Source organism: Lactuca virosa, chromosome 4 (genome assembly GCF_052849685.1).
Source record: "Lactuca virosa cultivar CGN04683 chromosome 4, Lactuca_virosa_CGN04683_v6, whole genome shotgun sequence".
Classification (NCBI taxonomy): Eukaryota; Viridiplantae; Streptophyta; class Magnoliopsida; order Asterales; family Asteraceae; genus Lactuca; species Lactuca virosa.
Window position 1 is genome coordinate 330,348,104 of NC_136429.1, and position 20,337 is coordinate 330,368,440.

The 20,337-nt window shown below is 41.9% G+C and overlaps 1 protein-coding gene across 1 annotated transcript; it reads left to right on the top strand.

The window, feature by feature from the left end:
* The first annotated feature begins 438 nt into the window (after nt 1-438).
* Nucleotides 439-3,245, top strand: LOC145106126 (uncharacterized). Its single transcript, XM_079043162.1, has 4 exons — nt 439-717; nt 2,345-2,381; nt 2,488-2,533; nt 3,027-3,245. The coding sequence occupies exons 1-4, from the start codon at nt 439-441 to the stop codon at nt 3,034-3,036; spliced, it is 372 nt and encodes a 123-aa protein (XP_078899288.1). The 3' UTR covers nt 3,037-3,245.
* The last annotated feature ends 17,092 nt before the right edge of the window (nt 3,246-20,337 follow it).

Consider the following 20,337-nt stretch of genomic DNA (forward strand, 5'->3'; position numbering starts at 1 on the left):
ATTACAAACCAAGTCCTCGATCTCTTAGAAAATTATAACTTTTGACCATTTTCCATAATTGTTTATTAATTTGATGAGAAATTTAATATCTTTTACTTTTTGTTCCTAAAAATTATTCTACTCAATTAAATGATGACATGCGTCATATTAGTATAATAAAATATTATTAAATTTCATTAAATGAGCATTAAATGTTATAGATATAATTATTTAATTGGATATGAAAATTTGTAGTAAAAAAAAAATAAAAGGATATTTAATTTCTTTGATTTGATTCCTATTTTATATATGGTTAATTGTATTAAAGCTGATCATATATGGTTTAAATATTACAACTATTTATTTGGATATGAAGATTTATAGAAAAAAAAATAGAAGGATATTTAATTTCTTTTGATTTGATTCCTATTTCTTAATCTCTATTAACGCTGATCATATATGGTTCAGTTATATCCTTTCATAGTTTCATGTGCAAATAGGTGGTTTTACCTTTTTTTTTTTTTTTTTCTCTATTTTACATTTTATCCCCTCCCACTCTTAAAACCCTTACCAGCAACGATTCAAACAATCAGCTATTCAGCACGCCATCACCCTGCTCCACCGAAACCATCGTCCCTGCTTTATCGGTGTCATCGCCACCTGCTCCAACTCTGCCGTGGCATTTGTCGACTGTCGCCGTCACATTTATTCACCATCGCTAGTCTTGACTTCAATTTGGTAACATGGATAATGATTAAGATTTTTCCAGCTCTTGTATACTTGTATATTGAGTTAAGTTTTCATCTTCTACTCCTAGCTTCAAATTCTCCCAACATACACACGCAACACTCGGATATACGATCCATTGATATGCCCCCTAAGGATTTCGGTTAAATTCTCACTAGAGGAAAACGCAGTACGTCAAAATCGGAAGACCTTGTGCCCTAAATCATTCCCAATGTGCTTAGTTTCATGTTTACGACTTAGGAGTCGAATCATATGATTTAAATCAAAACAATTACCTAAATCGTTTCTTTTTTAAGATACCGACAACCAATTCAGGGTGAACTCTGTCAGAGACAGTAATGTAGATCAAAACACCATGTCTGTTTCTTCTGCATACCAGGTGCTCGACATAACGACTGATTGCACTTGGTCAAACCTCAAAGCAACTTTTCGTGCCAAAGTATGTTTCTATTATTTTTTTTAATTATTCCATGGTTTTATTCCCACTGTTCAATATGTTTAAAGTCCATTTGCAAATATATTTGGTCCCTGATAAGATTTGTGTGTACTGCTCTAGTGTCATAGAATTCATAAACACAAGGAGTTGGTGTTCACTAATTTGTAAATGTTAAAAATTATGAACACGATATAAATTAAGGGAGAACTCTAATAGTTGTTTTTACTCTTATTTTATTTTTTATAGGTGAACTAGTTCCATCCTGATGTTATAAAGAGTTATTGTAGTAATTAGATACAATGATTCGTCAAGCCTATGATGTATATGATTTTCCTAAGATTTAACGTGGTAATTGTTATCTAGAAACTTCCTATGATGCATAAGTTTCTTAATACTTTTTATAAAGTTCCTAACTTTTTAAAGATATAAACATGTGATGGTTGAGGGATTTACAAGGTCTGTTGCTTTGATTCTTGGTATGATATGGTTTGTGTTCTTTGGTGTCACCATGATCACACATCACTTATGTGGATGGAGAATCGACATCAAAGGCAAAAAATCTAGACTTTCTCAGACATTATGCTTGATTTTGCTCATCATCTTCAAATGTGTTGCAGCATAAGTTTTAATTATGAACTCAAAGAAAGCATGAAGTATATTTATGATTTTGTTATATAGATCACGAAATATAATTTCTTGTTGAGAACTAGATGCATTCTTCTTTCAATTGGGCAAGATGAGTTTGTTGGTGATCAAAGCATTGGACACATTAAATTATGTTGTGAACCAATCAGATTAGGTATTTGTCATGAGCAAAAAACCGCCAATGTGGCACAGTTTTACCTTCCTTCAGATGTGAAAGACAATATTGACAAAACTTAAATTCTGCTTCAGATACATTGGGAAGGAAAACACATCAGAATTCAAGAAAAATAAGAATCATTTTTTATGTCGTGTATGATCCAAAAATACAACATCTGACCTTTTTTTAGTTCATTTATGTCAAATATTCTTAAATGATGTTTTTTTTTTTTTTTTTTAGTTTATTCCAGGCCATCTTCCATGATTACTGTTGCGATAGTAATGCTCATTGTTTCCATTTTAGGCCTTTTTAAGTCTTCATAAGAAGCTCATTGTTTATAGTGTTTATTTTGCCATAATTTTCGGGTTTTTTTCTTGCAGTTTTGTCGATACTTGGTCACAAAAATGCAATCCACTTGTAAGTTATTTATTTTTACTTTTTTTTGGAGGGTATGATCGTAATTTTCGTGATGGATGTTCTTTATGATGCATATTGATTATTGGTGGATGGCTGCTTGTTGCAGTTGCTTTCATCCTATGTGGAGTTTTCGTAATACTCAAACTCAACAAGTAAGATAATGGTTAAACTGTATGTCTCAACCATCACATGTTTAGAGAACTCTAATGAAATTTTTTATTTATATTTTTTTACTTCTATGTGTTATATGACATTTGAGGCGTCAAATAAACTAATTTATATAGCTACATGCCACCAAAAGTTGGTAACCGTTTCTTTTTGGATAAATTACAAAAAAGAAAACAAATGAATCCCATGTTTCCGGAAGAAAATCATCTACTCGTCTTGCTCACAAAGAGGTGCTTTATATTTTGACTTATATTATCATCTTCTTTTGTACTTAATCATTTCAAAGTTCATTTACTCTTTTTTTAAACAATGTTTTCTGTCCCACTTTCAAAGTAATAGCAACATACTTTGAAAGTAGGTTGCTACACTTTCAAAGTATAACGACCTACTTTCAAAGTGTGATGCTATTATTTTGAAAGTGGGATAAAAACAATAGGATAACAATTGTCATATTTGTTGTATGTTCTTATTATGTAGGCTTCCTTAGGAGCCATTGCAAGCGACGCCTCAAGTACCCAAGGTTCTACCCAAGGATCTGTAGATGATTTTTCAAATGTTTAGCCATATTTGAATCAAAAAGTTTAAAATTATTGATGAAAGACAATAGAAGTTTTATTATTTTTCAAATGTTTAGCCGTACTTGATTCAAAAAGTTTAAAAATATTGATAAAAGACAATAGAACTTCTATTATTTTCTATGTGCTACAATTTAATTATGTATTTTATTTTATATTGGGTAAATTACATGGATGGTCCTGTGGTTTAGGGTAATCTGTGTGTTTGGTCCCTAATAACTTTTTTTTAACTCGGATTGTGCTTATTTTAAATTTTTGTTGCACGCTTGGTCCTTGTTCGTTCTAAAAAGAATGATTTACCTTTATTGACTTCTTTTACATTTTTTAAATTATCAGTTAATTAAAAAAATAATAATTAAATGTGGAAATGATATTAATTAAATATTAAAATCTGATGGGTCCTAGATTATCACTCCACCCCACCCCTCTTCTTCTCTGTAAACCAACCACAACTTTGTCTTCTCCGGCGAACCAACAACAAATACCAAACCAAAATCAAAATAATGTCTTCTCTAGTAAACCTCCATTAAACCCAAACACATTTCATGAATTAAAAAAAAACAGAAATCAACCGGGAAGAGATCTCAAACAGGTCATTGGTGGCTCCGAGCCACGTTATCAGAAGTCAAATAAGTGGTTTCTTATGAAATCGATGGAGATTCTGGTCTTCTCTGGCAACAAATCAGATTCCGATAATCACCAAAATTGGAACTTGAACCTTAAATTGATCTTGAAAGCAATCCTGAAACCATGAAAACTGAAATCAAAATTGATGGCAATTTGAAGCTTGAAATCGAACTGAAAGTGAAATCAAACTCAAAACTCAAAATAAAATATGAATTCAAACCTAAAACCGAAATCAAATATGAAATTGAACTGAAATTGAAATCGAACCGGTGTTGTAGGGTTGGTTTGGGCGCCGACGAGGGTAAAGGGCAAAGGTGAACCGCAGTCCTGCTGCAACCTAGATCTATAGTATTTGTCGTGTCTGGTTCGATAACATGCTTCCTAATACGAGATGGGGAAAGAGGCTAATGGCTCAAGATTTTATCGTCTCGTCTGCTTCTAGTGTCTGCTTCATCTCCTCCTTCTTTGGCGAACTTCGTCAATATGCTCTGAGATTTTTGTGATTCAGTCGGTGGGCTTTGAAGGAAGAACACGATGGAAAGACAACCATCATCGGAAGTTGGTGACGGGGGCAATAGCTGTTGGTGGCCGACGATGGTAAAGGGGGTTGGAGGCGATGGATGAACAAGACGGGAGGTGAGAGAAAACGTGACTGAGGGAATTGGGAAGTGGGGTTAGATGACGCTTAGGATTGTTTTTTACCTTTTTAATATTTAATTTATATACTAATAAAAAAATAAATAAATCATTAATACAAAATTATATAAGATGAGGGCAGAGTAGTATTTTTACATCTGATAAGGACCAATCGTGCAACAAAAATATAAAGTACGGACGGTCCGAGTAAAAAAAAGTTGTTAGAGACCAAACACGCATATTACCCTAAACCACAGGGACCATCCGTGTAATTTACCCTTTTATATTATAGATAAAAAATTATGTAGATATAGGTGGCTTAAATTATAGAATCTCATGAATATTTACCGGCGCAAAATGTGATTTTGTATTGTGGCAAATAAAAGCGTCAATAAAATCTTCAAATGTGTAACTAAAAGTAAAATGAATACTTGAATAAAATGAGCTTTTAATGACACAAAATATGTGTTACAAAAAACCTTTCTTCTATCGCGACAAATAAAAAGTGTCACTAAAAGCTTACAAATTTGCACCGGCAAAAGCAAAAAGTGACACTAAAGGGTTAGTGGCATTTTTCACTACTAGAAAAAACACTTTCAATGACAGTCGAATTACGACGTACAACAATGTTATGACAGACAAAATAACTCGTAACAAAAATTATGCCATGAAATATTAATGATTTAACGTAGACATAATTATCCATCGTAAATTGTCACACCCCCAAACCAGAATGGCGGAAACATTCGGGGGTGGATAACTTCACGTAGTATCATAACAATTGTAAAGAAAGTAACCCAACCATCATAAATATAATAAAAGTTACATCGTTCCATGTAATACATGTTTCAAAAGAATATTACAAATATGATGATTTAAAATGTTTTGATAACAGACGCCTTAGCGTTCCTTCTCCAAAAGCTGATGGTTACATGTATTACTGATTCCCTGAGAAATACAAGTAGTTTTGAAAAAGTGTCAACAATTAAGTTGGTTACATGTATTACTGATTCCAGAAAATCCAATATTTTCTATGTAAGTGTGATAGTTTGAACAAGTACCAAAGGCTGGAATGCAATAGTATCTTTCATGCTAAAATGGTGAAAGTGGATTTATACATATATAATGTAACACTGAATGCATTTAAGAGTCTCGTAAATCAAAATATTTCGATATTCCATGTGAGATTTATAACCATGCTATTGACCCAGACTGCCTGTAACAACGTTCTTCAGGCGTTGCAGTGTTATGACGTTTGTCACCCCAGACCTGCCGGTCTAACTGTAGCTAACAGTTTAGGTGCGGGATTGTCAATCCCGTATAGATCTATACACAAGTATCACACTCTCCCTACAAGAGATTATGGTTTATAATACAGGACTTGAAATGCGTATTTGAGAGTACGGTGAAGCCGGATGTCTCACAAAACTTAATATCAATAGATTTACGGAACGAAAGGTCCACATTACTTGTAAATAAAAGTATTTCCTTTTTATCATTTTTATGTAAAGTTGTCATGAATATTTCGTAAACTACACCTATTATAGTTTTTCAAAAGTGTGTTCCATTTGGTGATAAAAACTTGACGTAATACCAACTTTGCATGTAAAGTGTAACGTTGGCGTTAATGTTGTTTAACATTATAAATAGGATGTAAGTAAAATATTCGAAACCATATATAACGGTGCGTATTTGAACATAAGTTTTTCTTGTGTTTCACTTGTATCCCCCCCTAAAACATGAAAAAGACGTGAAAATGTAGGGGTAAGAACTCACCTGGAAAGTGTGATGATTTGATGAAAACGAGACTTTACTCGGGTAGCGCTTCGACCGGGAAGTGGTAAGTTTCTTGGGATTTTCGGAGCTTCGGACCTTCGTCGGAACTTGGATATGTAACCGGGGTGTCGGGGTCGTCTCGGGATGCTAAACGTAGAGTAGAAGTGAGAGAGAAGAGGGAAATGAGCAAGGGAAGTTGGAACCCTCACATCTTATTTATAGAGGCTGGTCATGGTGCGAACGCGGGGCGTTCCTGCTGGGTACGCAGGGCGTTCTCCTGAACGCAGCGCGTTACGAAGCTGAATTACATCATCGCTTACGAACCTCGGATGGGATGGCGAAGAGTCAGGTATGCGAGCATGAACGCGGCGCGTTCCTCGGAATGCAGGGCGTTCCCTTCGGACCCGCCTCGAAGTGTGTGCCCAAAACTTGTAAAATCCGTAACTTTCGCGTACGAGCTCCGTTTTCGACGTTCTTTATATGCACGCGAAGGTGAGAATATACTCTACAACTCTCGTTTAGACTTCATCGACTAATTTTGACTTTATTTTTAATAATATATTTTTTAACAGGCCGGGACTGGAAAAGTCCGTTAAAAATCCATAACTTCTTCATCCGACGTCCGTTTTCGTCTGTCTTTTTACCGTTGTATTACCATTGACGAGATCTTTGATTCTCGTTTAGGTCGTGTCGGCTAAAAGTTGTTCGATTTCTATTTCGAGTTTTTAGCTGTCTACTGCTACTCCGAAACTTAGAAAAATCATAACTTCTTCATCCGACGTCTGTTTTCGTCTGTCTTTTTACCGTTGTATTACCATTGACGAGATCTTTGATTCTCGTTTAGGTCGCGTCGGCTAAAAGTCGTTCGATTTCTATTTCGAGTTTTTAGCTGTCTACTGCTACTTCGAAAATTAGAAAAATCATAACTTCTTCATTGTAACTCGGATTTGAGTGTTCTTTATATTTCTGAAAACCTTGACGCGATACCTAACACTTTCTGTATCCCAATTGAGACCTTAGAACACTTCATTTTTGACGCTATTTTTATTGATTCAAAATAGTTTATAATATTTGACTTTTTGAACATTACATTGACTCGAAATATCGGGTTGTCATATCATCCCCCCGTTAGAGGGAATTCCGTCCCGAAATTTAACCTAAGACAGAGTTTATGGACTAGGAAAAAGATGTGGGTACTTTTGTTTCATCTGATCCTCGCGTTCCCAGGTGTATTCAGGTCCTCGCTTGGCATTCCAACGGACCTTCACAATGGGTATGCGGCTTTGTTTAGTTCTTTTAATTTCCCGATCCATGATCTCTACTGGCTCTTCTACGAAGTGGAGACTCTCGTTGATTTCAATTTCGTCCAGAGGGATGATGAGGGTCTCATCGGATAAGCACTTCTTTAGGTTCGACACGTGAAACGTAGGGTGTACGTTATTGAGTTCCTGCGGTAATCGAAGTTTGTACGCCACCGGACCGATCCTGGAAAGGATCTCGAATGGTCCGATATACCTTGGGTTTAGTTTCCCACGCTTTCTGAAACGTATTAAACCCTTCCAGGGTGAGACTTTCAATAGTACCCGGTCCCCAACCTGGAATTCCAAGGGTTTCCGTCTTTTATCCGCATAACTCTTTTGTCTGTCTCTTGAACCCTTAAGTCATTCTCGGATTTGGACAATCTTCTCTGTAGTCTCCTTTATGATTTCCGGGCCAGTGAGAGTGTTGTTAGGTACTTGTCCTCTAGCTAGTTGCGTGTTACCCACTTCAGCCCAGCACAGAGGTGATCTGCACTTGACGCCATAGAGGGCTTCGAATGGAGCAACCTTGATGCTAGTGTGATAGCTATTGTTGTACGAGAACTCGACTGTAACATCCCAAAATTCAAGGCCAAACATTCATAAACCATCAGTATAAAACATTTCATAAACCATCTGATCCTCGCGTTCCCAGGTGTATTCAGGTCCTCGCTTGGCATTCCAACGGACCTTCACAATGGGTATGCGGCTTTGTTTAGTTCTTTTAATTTCCCGATCCATGATCTCTACTGGCTCTTCTACGAAGTGGAGACTCTCGTTGATTTCAATTTCGTCCAGAGGGATGATGAGGGTCTCATCGGATAAGCACTTCTTTAGGTTCGACACGTGAAACGTAGGGTGTACGTTATTGAGTTCCTGCGGTAATCGAAGTTTGTACGCCACCGGACCGATCCTGGAAAGGATCTCGAATGGTCCGATATACCTTGGGTTTAGTTTCCCACGCTTTCTGAAACGTATTAAACCCTTCCAGGGTGAGACTTTCAATAGTACCCGGTCCCCAACCTGGAATTCCAAGGGTTTCCGTCTTTTATCCGCATAACTCTTTTGTCTGTCTCTTGAACCCTTAAGTCATTCTCGGATTTGGACAATCTTCTCTGTAGTCTCCTTTATGATTTCCGGGCCAGTGAGAGTGTTGTTAGGTACTTGTCCTCTAGCTAGTTGCGTGTTACCCACTTCAGCCCAGCACAGAGGTGATCTGCACTTGACGCCATAGAGGGCTTCGAATGGAGCAACCTTGATGCTAGTGTGATAGCTATTGTTGTACGAGAACTCGACTGTAACATCCCAAAATTCAAGGCCAAAAATTTCATTTTTAAATAAGTTATTTCATAAACCATCAGTATAAAACATTCATAATAATATCTCGTGTTAAGCCAAAGTGTCGGTAATCAAAATATATTATCATAAAACCATATCAGAGTGTGATCCCAAAGATCTCACGTACGGAAAACGTAGTGTGATGCGCTGCGATCGGGCCGACTCCTTTCCTTGAAAACAAAGTACCTGAAACCAAAACTGAAAACCGTAAGCACGAAGCTTAGTGAGTTCCCCCATCATACCACATACCACATAATACATCGGTATCTTTCAACCGGTAACTGCCATCGGTATCTTTCAACCGGTAACCGGGGACTATTTCACCCCTACCACTATCACATAATAATATATATCATAAACATTCATAATCAAGTAAAGTGCTATGTGCCAAACATAGTCTTGCTGTATTGCCACGGGCCGCACGTGGTCTTTCTTGTCAAGCCTGGGGCCACTCCCTGGGTCTTACAGACAAGTGCCAAGGGCCACCCCCTGGTCTTCCATGCAAGCATCACAAAGTCAACTATACATACTACTCTACTAGGCTACTCAACATACAGTGTGCCAGGAGCCACCTCCTGGTATTTTATTCATAATAGCATACAGTGCGCCAGGAGCCACCTCCTGGTCTTTCATACATATTGCCTAGGGCTAACCCCCGGGTCTTCCTATCATACATAATAACGTACTGTGTTCCAGGAGCCTCCTCCTGGTCTTTCATGCATAATGCCTAGGGCTAACCCCCGAGTCTTCCTACCATTCATAATAACATACTGTGTGCCAGGAGCCTCCTCCTGGTCTTTCATGCATAATGCCTAGGGCTAACCCCCGGGTCTTCCTACCATTCATAATAACATACTGTGTGCCAGGAGCCTCCTCCTGGTCTTTCATGCATAATGCCTAGGGCTAACCCCCGGGTCTTCCTACCATACATAAACTAAATGGGTCGGCATTGTGGCCGTAGACCCATACAAACAGTGAGGAGACTCACCTCGCACTGCTGAACTTTGTTGATAACCCTCTGGCTGCTGCCCGACCACTTTCTGAACCGCTGCTCCATTAGCTCCCCGAGCTACTAATATCAATAAGACACTTAGTTCCAAACTGAACTCTAGAAGTCAAACTAAGTTAACTCTGGTTAAAGTCAAAGTCCTGGTCAAAGTCAACCTTCCAGTTGACTCGACTCGCCGAGTCAACCCGAAGACTCGCCGAGTCTTTAAACTCAGACGCTTCTCAAAATACGACCCAACTCGCCGAGTCACCCCATGACTCATCGAGTTCAACGATCTCTGAGTCCCATCCTGTCCAACTCACTGAGTCACCACTCAACTCACTGATCTGCTTCTTAACCAGAAGAGGTTGGGTTCTACGACCTGACTCGTCGAGTCCAAGAACAGATTCGCCGAGTCCTAGGCAATCTTCAACAGACTCGCCGAGTTGTTCTTCCAACTCGCCGAGCCCATGCACATATTCATACAACTCGTCGAGTACACCCATGTGACTCGCCGAGTCTCTCCAGTTCTCAATCCATAAAGTGGCTTTTCGGGCCATGCAGGGGCTCCAATCCATAGATCCACTCTTCTACAGTCTATCCCCCACGTAAAGTTGCAAACTTTACGTGAAACCAAGGAGCTAAAGGCCCAAAACACTCTAGGGCTAGGGTTTAAGACAAAGGGGCTTCACCAACAACTTATTGACATGAACTTTATGACCTTCTGGACCATCACAAGTCTAGATCTGAGGTAGCAACCTCAGATCTAGGCCTCTAACTCGACATAGATCTCAATCATGCCCAAAATGCCCCAAATCTCAAACATAAGATAGATCTATTTGCAATAAAGCCAAAGCAACAGCTTATTACCTCCAATATATGCTCCAACTGAAGTAGATCCCGGATCTACACCATTCCTTTGCAGCAAGCCTCTTGATCTTCAAGCCCCCTTTCCACCAAAATCACTTATCTAGGCTCTAAATTGCTTCCAAGGGCTCTCACTCACGATTTAGGGTTTCTGGATCTCAAAAAGGGAGTAAAGAGGCTGGGGAAGGGATGTAATGTTCTTTAAATAGGGCACAACCCCCGGGATTAGGGTTTTTCTCGCCCAGACCAGACTCGCCGAGTCCACTAGCCGACTCGCCGAGTCGGTCACTTACTCTATGCCCCGGATCCCGCTCCGACTCGTTGAGTTCCTCCCTGGACTCGACGAGTCGACTCTTGACTTAGAGCCTTTCCTTTCTTTTCTTGGCCTTTCTGATTTTGGGTGTTACAACACTCCCCCACTTAAACTAGATTTCGTCCTCGAAGTCTGCCACGGCCAAGTACCTTACCATCTGGTCGCCACTTACCACAAGGTACACACTCCGCCCATCCGATCCAAACCTTGAAGATGTCATCTTCAGAATAACCTGTTACTTACTACCTTCAAGTACAATACTTTTATCCAACCGGTAAGCATACCGATAATCCTGATACACTTACCCTTGATTCGCAAGGGGTTTACCCTTTTACCCTACACTGTCACTGGCCTTTCTAAGGCACTCTTCACAAGCAACAACCTTCCTAATTTCCTTCGAGGACCGATCCTCTGCTGAAACCACAATCCCGGCCACTCCCAGCGCCGACCATCATACCAATACTCACGGAGTAACCCCCATACAATGCTCCAATACTGAAAACTCCACCCAATTGTGAGAATTCAGACAATCCTTCGGGTAGTAGATCCCTCTCTGCTACGTTTAAGGATCAGATGAGAACGGCGTCACCGAGCCAAATCCTTTACTCTGAGATCATTCGATCCCGCGATGAGCAGCTTAGCATCATCCGATCAGCTCACGGCTTTTCACACTGAATCCCTTACCATCATTCCTGCTTGTAGTCCTGTTGACTCCCATCCGCCTACCGGATGAACCGAGACCGCCCTGGTCCCAACTGATCTACCATTTCCCGGAATACCGGTTTCCCCCATGCTACTTCGGAGATACGGGCCCCCGCCCACACTCCACGAACAAACTACTAATGAATGCCACGGCTTACCCGCAGTCTTACGCCACTCTTGGTCTCCAATGACCTACCGCCTTCCGGACCAATCATAATGTGTCCCATTCACATCCGGGCGGCTGCCCCGTCCTGAACTTAACTATCTGAAAAACCCTGCCACTGAATCACACACCTGATACATTCGCACTAGCGAATGGGGTCCGACGAATGCTACGGGCCACCCCGTAGTCTACTATACTCGCTCTGTCAACTAGTGAATGCTACGACCACCCACATAGTCTTACAACACTTCTGCACTGCCAGCCAACTAAAGCTACGGGCCACCCCGCAGTCTTGCTAAACCAGTGCTACGGGCCACACCGCAGCCTAACTATACTCACATACGGTTGCTACGGGCCACACCGCAGTCTTACTAAACTAATGCTACGGGCCACACCGCAGTCTTACTAAACTAATGCTACAGGCCACACCGCAGTCTTACAGGCCACACCGCAGTCTAACTAAACTAATGCTACGGGCCACACCACAGTCTAACTATCCTCACATCCGATTGCTACGGACCACACCGCAGTCTTACCACACTCTTCTTACTATCTGACCATTGGTGAATTCTACGGCCATCCGGTAGTCTGACAACACCTTTCCACACCGACTGGCTACTAGTGGATGCTACGACTAACCCATAGTCGAGCATACAAGCACAATCTAGTACCCCTAAGTGGTACTCATGTCCCAACTGGAACTCCCAACTGATTCCTCTGCGATCTGCTACCAGACATTTCGAGAATGAGGTCTCACAATTGGCAAGTTTTTCCAAACTTCCAATTCACACTGTCCTCAATTCATACAACCACCTGGGTCATCTTTCTTCCTGACAGGAGAGCGAAAATTATCCTAGTTTCAAAACCGCTTCTGCTCCCATAACATGATTGTTTCTCCCCCACTTAGCTTCAGCTAAGTCTTTCCTGCACGCGAAAACCCGAGGATTCCATCCCTTCTTCCCTTGCACAAAAGGCATGATAACTACCATCGCCTTGATGCTGCTAGCGATCCATCACTAGTCCGCTCCAAATACCGTACGATTACCGAATACTAGATGAACACCTCCTGCATCCCCGATACTGATAATCCCCTGAGCTCCAACTAATGCCCTTAAGGCCTGAATGACTAATGCTCAGAGCAACCCCATCAGTGATAGACCACTTTCCTTGATGCTTCCAAAAGCTATCCCAAGTACCAAGACTCGAACCACCAAACCCTAATGATGGTGGAGGGTTACTCCATGGACTCTGTCCACCAACCTCCACGCAACGCTCCTGAACCGCTTTGGTCATACTCGAGATAATACTGGACACTTCGAACCCGAAGTGAGGGATGACCCTACACTAGCTACTAATAGCTCCCGGTATGCAATTGGCATATGACAATTCTGAAAGTACAATCCGAATACAAGCAGAGAGACAACTCATACATACTATTACCTGAGTCCGGGGTAAGAACAACCCTAATACACATAGAATCGAAAATAGCCATAGATACGTACCTGCAACATTCCCTGCTGTAATCCAGATCTCCCTCATCTGTCACTGCAAGGCCCTACCCTCTCATCCATCCGTAATCCTCAAGTTGTCGGGGCAGACGCACTTCCTGCTCCTCCCCTCACCGTCGGGCAGTCGACCTTCTTGTGTCCCACCTGATTGTAGTAAAAACATAATGGGCTTGCCCCCTGTGGGCAGTCCCTGCTGACGTGACCATCACTGCCACACTTGTAGCAGCCTGAACCCCTGGAACGACAAACTCCCTCGTGTGGTTTCCCGCACGTGCTGCACTGACTTCGGACCTGCCGACCTACTAATCGCTGATCTGAAGTCTTGGGTCTCTTCTCGGGACCTCCAAAGTATACGTCTGATCTGACCTCCTCTTCGCAATGTGCTCCAAATTGATCTCCCTTTCCCGCGCCCTGGCAATCATAGAGTCCAGGGTCGGGAATGCCGAGAAGCTGACATGCTCCCGAATATCAGCTCTCAATATGTCATGATAGCGGATCCTTTGCATCTCATCAACCCCTGGATACTGAGGCACCAATAAGGCCCTCTCCCGAAACTTGGTGGTAATCTCCGCCACCGACTCTGTCGTCTGTCTCATGTCTAGGAACTCTCTGGCCAGCTGCTGAAGCTCCACCGCCGGCACAAACTCCGCCCTAAACCTGGTCACAAAGTCTGACCAGGTCATAGCCTCGATGACCGAGGCTCCCAATGAGTCACCAACCGACTCCCACCAATATCTAGCTCTGTCTCTCAAACATCCTGCCGCAAAGCGGACCTTCGACCCCTCCGGGCAGAAGCTCGTCAACTGCGCAGACTCAATGTCTACGATCCATCTCCTGGCAGCAATGGGGTCCTTCACCCCGTGAAAATCCGGCGCACCACTCCCTCTGAAGTCCTTGAAGGACAGTGTGCGCGTACTCACCTGGCCAGATGCCAAATCACTCCTGAAAGCTTGGAGGCGATCCTCCATCAGCTCAATGATCCCCTCCTTGATCGACCCTAAAATGACCGGGGTCGCCTCAAGGATGCCTCTCGTAATCTCAGACGCGATGAACTCGCGTAACCCATCATCAACTTGCTCGGATCCCGCGCCCGAGCCCGATCCTGGTCCAGATCCTGAGCCTCCTGCTCCATGTCGCGTGGTCACCATACTGGAGATAAACACATAAATGTCCGGATCAAAACATACCCCGAGAGGTCTCACACATTATCCAAGATTCCTGGTTCCATCTCGGCCCTCCTTGACTCGAGTACGGATCCTCTGCTTCCAGTAGTACGGGCCCATACTACCTTCCACATCTATCGGTACTTTCCTCAAGGGTTGCTTCAACTTCACCAAGTCCCTTTCACTACTACTAACACTGCTCCCAGTACTACTCTTATCCTAGGCTTGCCCTAGGGAAATCTATGACTCCACCCAAACCAGTCCTCAGCTGCTGAAGGCCTCCTTGTAATGCCAATTAGCCATCACCTGAATAGCATCACATGTGACGTATTCACCTAATGGCTAAATCCCATCACTCAGAGTCCTACAAAGCACAAAGCAAGCAGCATTCAAACATAGGAAACTACTCAAGCATATCTATTCTCATAACGAGAAACTGTACTAGCATGCGATGCTAAGCTCATATAATCAGGCATAACCTAAACAGGCTATCCTATTACTGTCTACTCAGTACTAGCATGCAATCCTCATAAGCTGAAGCACATAAAGCAGGCACATAAGGCATCATTCCTAGATCCTTAGTCATATTCTAGCATACTGTTCTACTGAAACTGATAAACATAATATGAACTTGTATGGGTATCTTGGGGTAAACTTACTTGAGCTCGGCTGATTGCACGCATCACACACTTTGTTCTTCTCAAGGTTCTTTTCAAACTAATTTTTTTTTTATAAAAATGGTTTTCCTTTTGAAAATTTTCATACCAAGCCCTTAGTTTGAGTTCAGACATACCTAAGAGTATGTCCGAATCCCTCAAACCAAGGCTCTGATACCAACTTGTAACATCCCAAAATTCAAGGCCAAAAATTTCATTTTAAATAAGTTATTACATAAGCCATCAATATAAAACATTCATAATAATATCTCGTGTTAAGCCAAAGTGTCAGTAATCAAAATATATTATCATAAAACCATATCAGAGTGTGATCCCAAAGATCTCACGTGCGGAAAACATAGTGTGATGCGCTGCGATCGGGCCGGCTCCTTTCCTTGAAAACAAAGTAACTAAAACCAAAACTGAAAACCGTAAGCACGAAGCTTAGTGAGTTCCCCCATCATACCACATACCACATAATACATCGGTATCTTTCAACCGGTAACTGCCATCGGTATCTTTCAATCGGTAACCGGGGACTATTTCACCCCTACCACTATCACATAATAATATATATCATAAACATTCATAATCAAGTAAAGTGCTATGTGCCAAACATAGTCTTGCTGTATTGCCACGGGCCGCACGTGGTCTTTCTTGTCAAGCCTGGGGCCACTCCCTGGGTCTTACAGACAAGTGCCAAGGGCCACCCCCTGGTCTTCCATGCAAGCATCACAAAGTCAACTATACTTACTACTCTACTAGGCTACTCAGCATACAGTGTTCCAGGAGCAACCTCCTGGTCTTTTATTCATAATAGCATACAGTGCGCCAGGAGCCACCTCCTGGTCTTTCATACATATTGCCTAGGGCTAACCCCCGGGTCTTCCTATCATACATAATAACGTACTGTGTTCCAGGAGCCTCCTCCTGGTCTTTCATGCATAATGCCTATGGCTAACCCCCGGGTCTTCCTACCATTCATAATAACATACTGTGTGCCAGGAGCCTCCTCCTGGTCTTTCATGCATAATGCCTAGGGCTAACCCCTGGGTTTTCCTACCATTCATAATAACATACTGTGTGCCAGGAGCCTCCTCTTGGTCTTTCATGCATAATGCCTAGGGCTAACCCCCGGGTCTTCCTACCATACATAAACTAAATGGGTCGGCATTGTGGCCGTAGACCCATACAAACAGTGAGGAGACTCACCTCGCACTGCTGAACTTTGCTGATAACCCTCTGGCTGCTGCCCGACCACTTTCTGAACCGCTACTCCATTAGCTCCCCGAGCTACTAATATCAATAAGACACTTAGTTCCAAACTAAACTCTAGAAGTCAAACTAAGTTAACTCTGGTTAAAGTCAAAGTCCTGGTCAAAGTCAACCTTCCAGTTGACTCGACTCGCCGAGTCAACCCGAAGACTCGCCGAGTCTTTAAACTCAGAAGCTTCTCATAATACGACCCAACTCGCCGAGTCACCCCACGACTCATCGTGTTCAACGATCTCTGAGTCCCATCCTGTCCAACTCACTGAGTCACCACTCAACTCACTGATCTGCTTCTTAACCATAAGAGGTTGGGTTCTGCGACCTGACTCGTCGAGTCCAAGAACAGATTCGCCGAGTCCTAGGCAATCTTCAACAGACTCGCCGAGTTGTTTTTCCAACTCGCCGAGCCCATGCACATATTCATACAACTCGTCGAGTACACCCATGTGACTCGCCGAGTCTCTCCAGTTCTCAATCCATACAGTGGCTTTTCGGGCCATGCAGGGGCTCCAATCCATAGATCCACTCTTCTACAGTCTATCCCCCACGTAAAGTTGCAAAATTTACGTGAAACCAAGGAGCTAAAGGCCCAAAACACTCTAGGGCTAGGGTTTAAGACAAAGGGGCTTCACCAACAAGTTATTGACATGAACTTTATGACCTTCTGGACCATCACAAGTCTAGATCTGAGGTAGCAACCTTAGATCTAGGCCTCTAACTCGACATAGATCTCAATCATGCTCAAAATGCCCCAAATCTCAAACATAAGATAGATCTATTTGCAATAAAGCCAAAGCAACAGCTTATTACCTCCAATATATGCTCCAACTGAAGTAGATCTCGGATCTACACCATTCCTTTGCAGCAAGCCTCTTGATCTTCAAGCCCCCTTTCCACCAAAATCACTTATCTAGGCTCTAAATTGCTTCCAAGGGCTCTCACTCACGATTTAGGGTTTCTGGATCTCAAAAAGGGAGTAAAGAGGCTGGGGAAGGGATGTAATGTTCTTTAAATAGGGCACAACCCCCGGGATTAGGGTTTTTCTCGCCCAGACCAGACTCGCCGAGTCCACTAGCCGACTCGCCGAGTCGGTCACTTACTCTATGCCCCGGATCTCGCTCCGACTCGTCGAGTTCCTCCCTGGACTCGACGAGTCGACTCTTGACTTAGAGCCTTTCCTTTCTTTTCTTGGTCTTTCTGATTCTGGATGTTACATCGACCCATGGTAAATGGGTATCCCATGCCTTACCAAGATCGATCACACAAACCCTTAGCATATTTTCCAAGGTTTGAATGGTCCTCTCACTCTGTCCGTCGGTTTGTGGGTGGTAGGCGGTACTCTTGTCTAGTCTCATTCCTAGAGATTTTTGTAGTGACTTCCAGAACCGCGAGGTGAATCTACTATGCATGTCCGAGATAATGGATATTGGTACACCATGCAGTCGCACAATCTCCCTGATGTATGTTCTAGTCAGTTTCTCCAGCTTGTCTGTTTCCTTTGTTGGTAGGAAGCGTGCGGATTTGGGTAACCTGTCGACGATCACCCAAAATGGCATCAAGTCCACCTGTTGCCTGGTAACTTGATTTTTAAGCCCATTGCAATCCGCTACCACTCCCACCCAGGTATCTCCGGTTGTTATAGTAAGCATGCAGGCTTTTGCTCCGAAGTTCATGATAAGACTCACCCTTGGATTATCCATCCTCACCTCGTGTATACAAGTTGTATATAATTTAAATCGACAAAACTTTCGGTTGGGTGGCTCTGCCCCAAGTCCACAACCAGACAAGGAACAAGAAGTAGGGCGGAATCACACATCCTAAATCTTGTTGAGTCTAAATTATACGCCACTGTTGCATATACACCTAGAAGCGATAGATTAACCTAATGAGTTCTCATAATCTATTCTTGAACTTGACCTGCAGTACAAGTGGCCTTCCTCGGAGATCTCTTGGGTATGCTACGGGTGGTTACTGACTTCTGAGACTTCTTTGGTTCTTTCTGTTTCAAGCTTTCTATCTATTGAGCAGGCTAGAAGGTGTGGTACCCCTCACATGGGTACTTCAAAATATAGCAGGGTTCTTTTATGCTTCCCCATTCTCTGAGGTCAAACTCCTCCTGCTCCCCCGTCGTTCTTCTATGTTGGACAGTCCCTCTTGTAATGTCCTATTTCACCACAAAGATGACATATTGGACTGGTTCCAACGTTGGTAGTTGAAGTGATGAATTCGACCGGAGTCCTATATAAACGGGCGGTGTGCCCCTTCATGTTGCATCTATTGCAATGCAGCACTCGGTAGACCCCATGATGATGGTAGTTGCACTTGCTGCAATGTGGGAGGTTTCCTAAGTACGGTGTGGTCGATGTTGGGATAGCAGGGCTGATGGGGGTATTGACTGCCCCAACTTGTTGCCCTTCTGTAGGTCCTTGAGTTGAACAACTCCCTTTCTTGTTCTCGAACTTTCGTTTCAGAATATTAGGTTTGAGGTTCGGAGTGTCTTTACAAGTAGGCACTTGTTGCTGAAATTGGTTATCACCACGATCGGGATTACCGATCACATTTCCACTAACATTTGTGTTGTTAGCATTAAGGTGAGCCATGACAGCTGCTACGACTGATGTGACTGCAACTTGAAACGTAGCCGTATCTATCTGAAGGATTGGTGTTTTATCGGAGGGTTGGTTACGTTTCTTCGGAGGCATGATTTTTTTATAAAATGAGAAAATGGGCTCGTGAGCGATTATGGTTGGCTTTAGAGGTATTCTAATAATTTATCTTAATATAAAATTTTCGATTCGTCATACCGATCTCAAAGATTTGACCTACATCCCTATGATGCAGTCCTGGTAAAAGAGTAGAAGGAAGTTTCTAGAATGGTTACCAGACGAGTGTCATCCGAACGAAATTATCTGTGGTTGTTGGACACTATGATTCAATTTTCGAAAAGATTTGAAAGTAATACATAATAGAGTCTACAATAAATCGACTCATGAATTTGAGAAGTAATCACTCTCGATTGAGATTTCGTGATCCGAATTATTGTTATTAGCCAATATAGGAAAAGATGATAAGTTCGAATCCTAATGTGAGTAATGTATTCATTAACTCAATAGGTTGCATTATTTATTAGTTATTACTGTGACGAAAAGGCACTCAAACACTTCGCATGTAACACGCGTGGTCCTCCTCCGTTCTCCGTTCTATTCTGGGTGACAATGATTTGTTCTGTCCTGATATTTATAGGGTGTCCTTCTCCTTCGTAGATATATTGAATTTCTGTGCCGTCTTACTTCCGATTCTTACACCGATCTCCATTACTTCATAATGAAGAGTTCGAATCCCGGGAGTTCATGTGAATGCAAGTTTTTCGTTTTGTTATACTGTTCTCGATGATTCGACCTACGTCTCTGCTACGTTTCTATAGTACTGTAAAAGCATTTAAGTTATTAAGACAGAGTATTGACATTAACATTTTAAAGTTGGTTCGGGTTTCACGCGAAGGCATCTTTTACTATAAAGCTTAAAAGATGAAACGATTGTAAGATATCAAGAATGAACATGAATTTGATATCTCATAACTAAAACACTTAGTTCGATAGGGATCTTGTAAGGAATTGGAATTAGAAGTTCAATACAAGTACAACTTGTAACAGAATAATGTGAAATTGAGTAGTTATTTTTCAAAATGTAAGAAGTAAATGTCGATTGTATAGGTGTATTAAGTACATAGAGTTTGGGAAAACTTGACTTAAACAGGTCTATAATACACCATAATTCTGGGAAAAAATATCGACATTAAAATGACCTACCGAAAATGGATTTCCGCGGCCGAACTGAAAAAGTATGAAAAATAACTCTAAGACATCTCCGAAGACTTAGACTATAACCAAAAGAGTAAACAGAGGG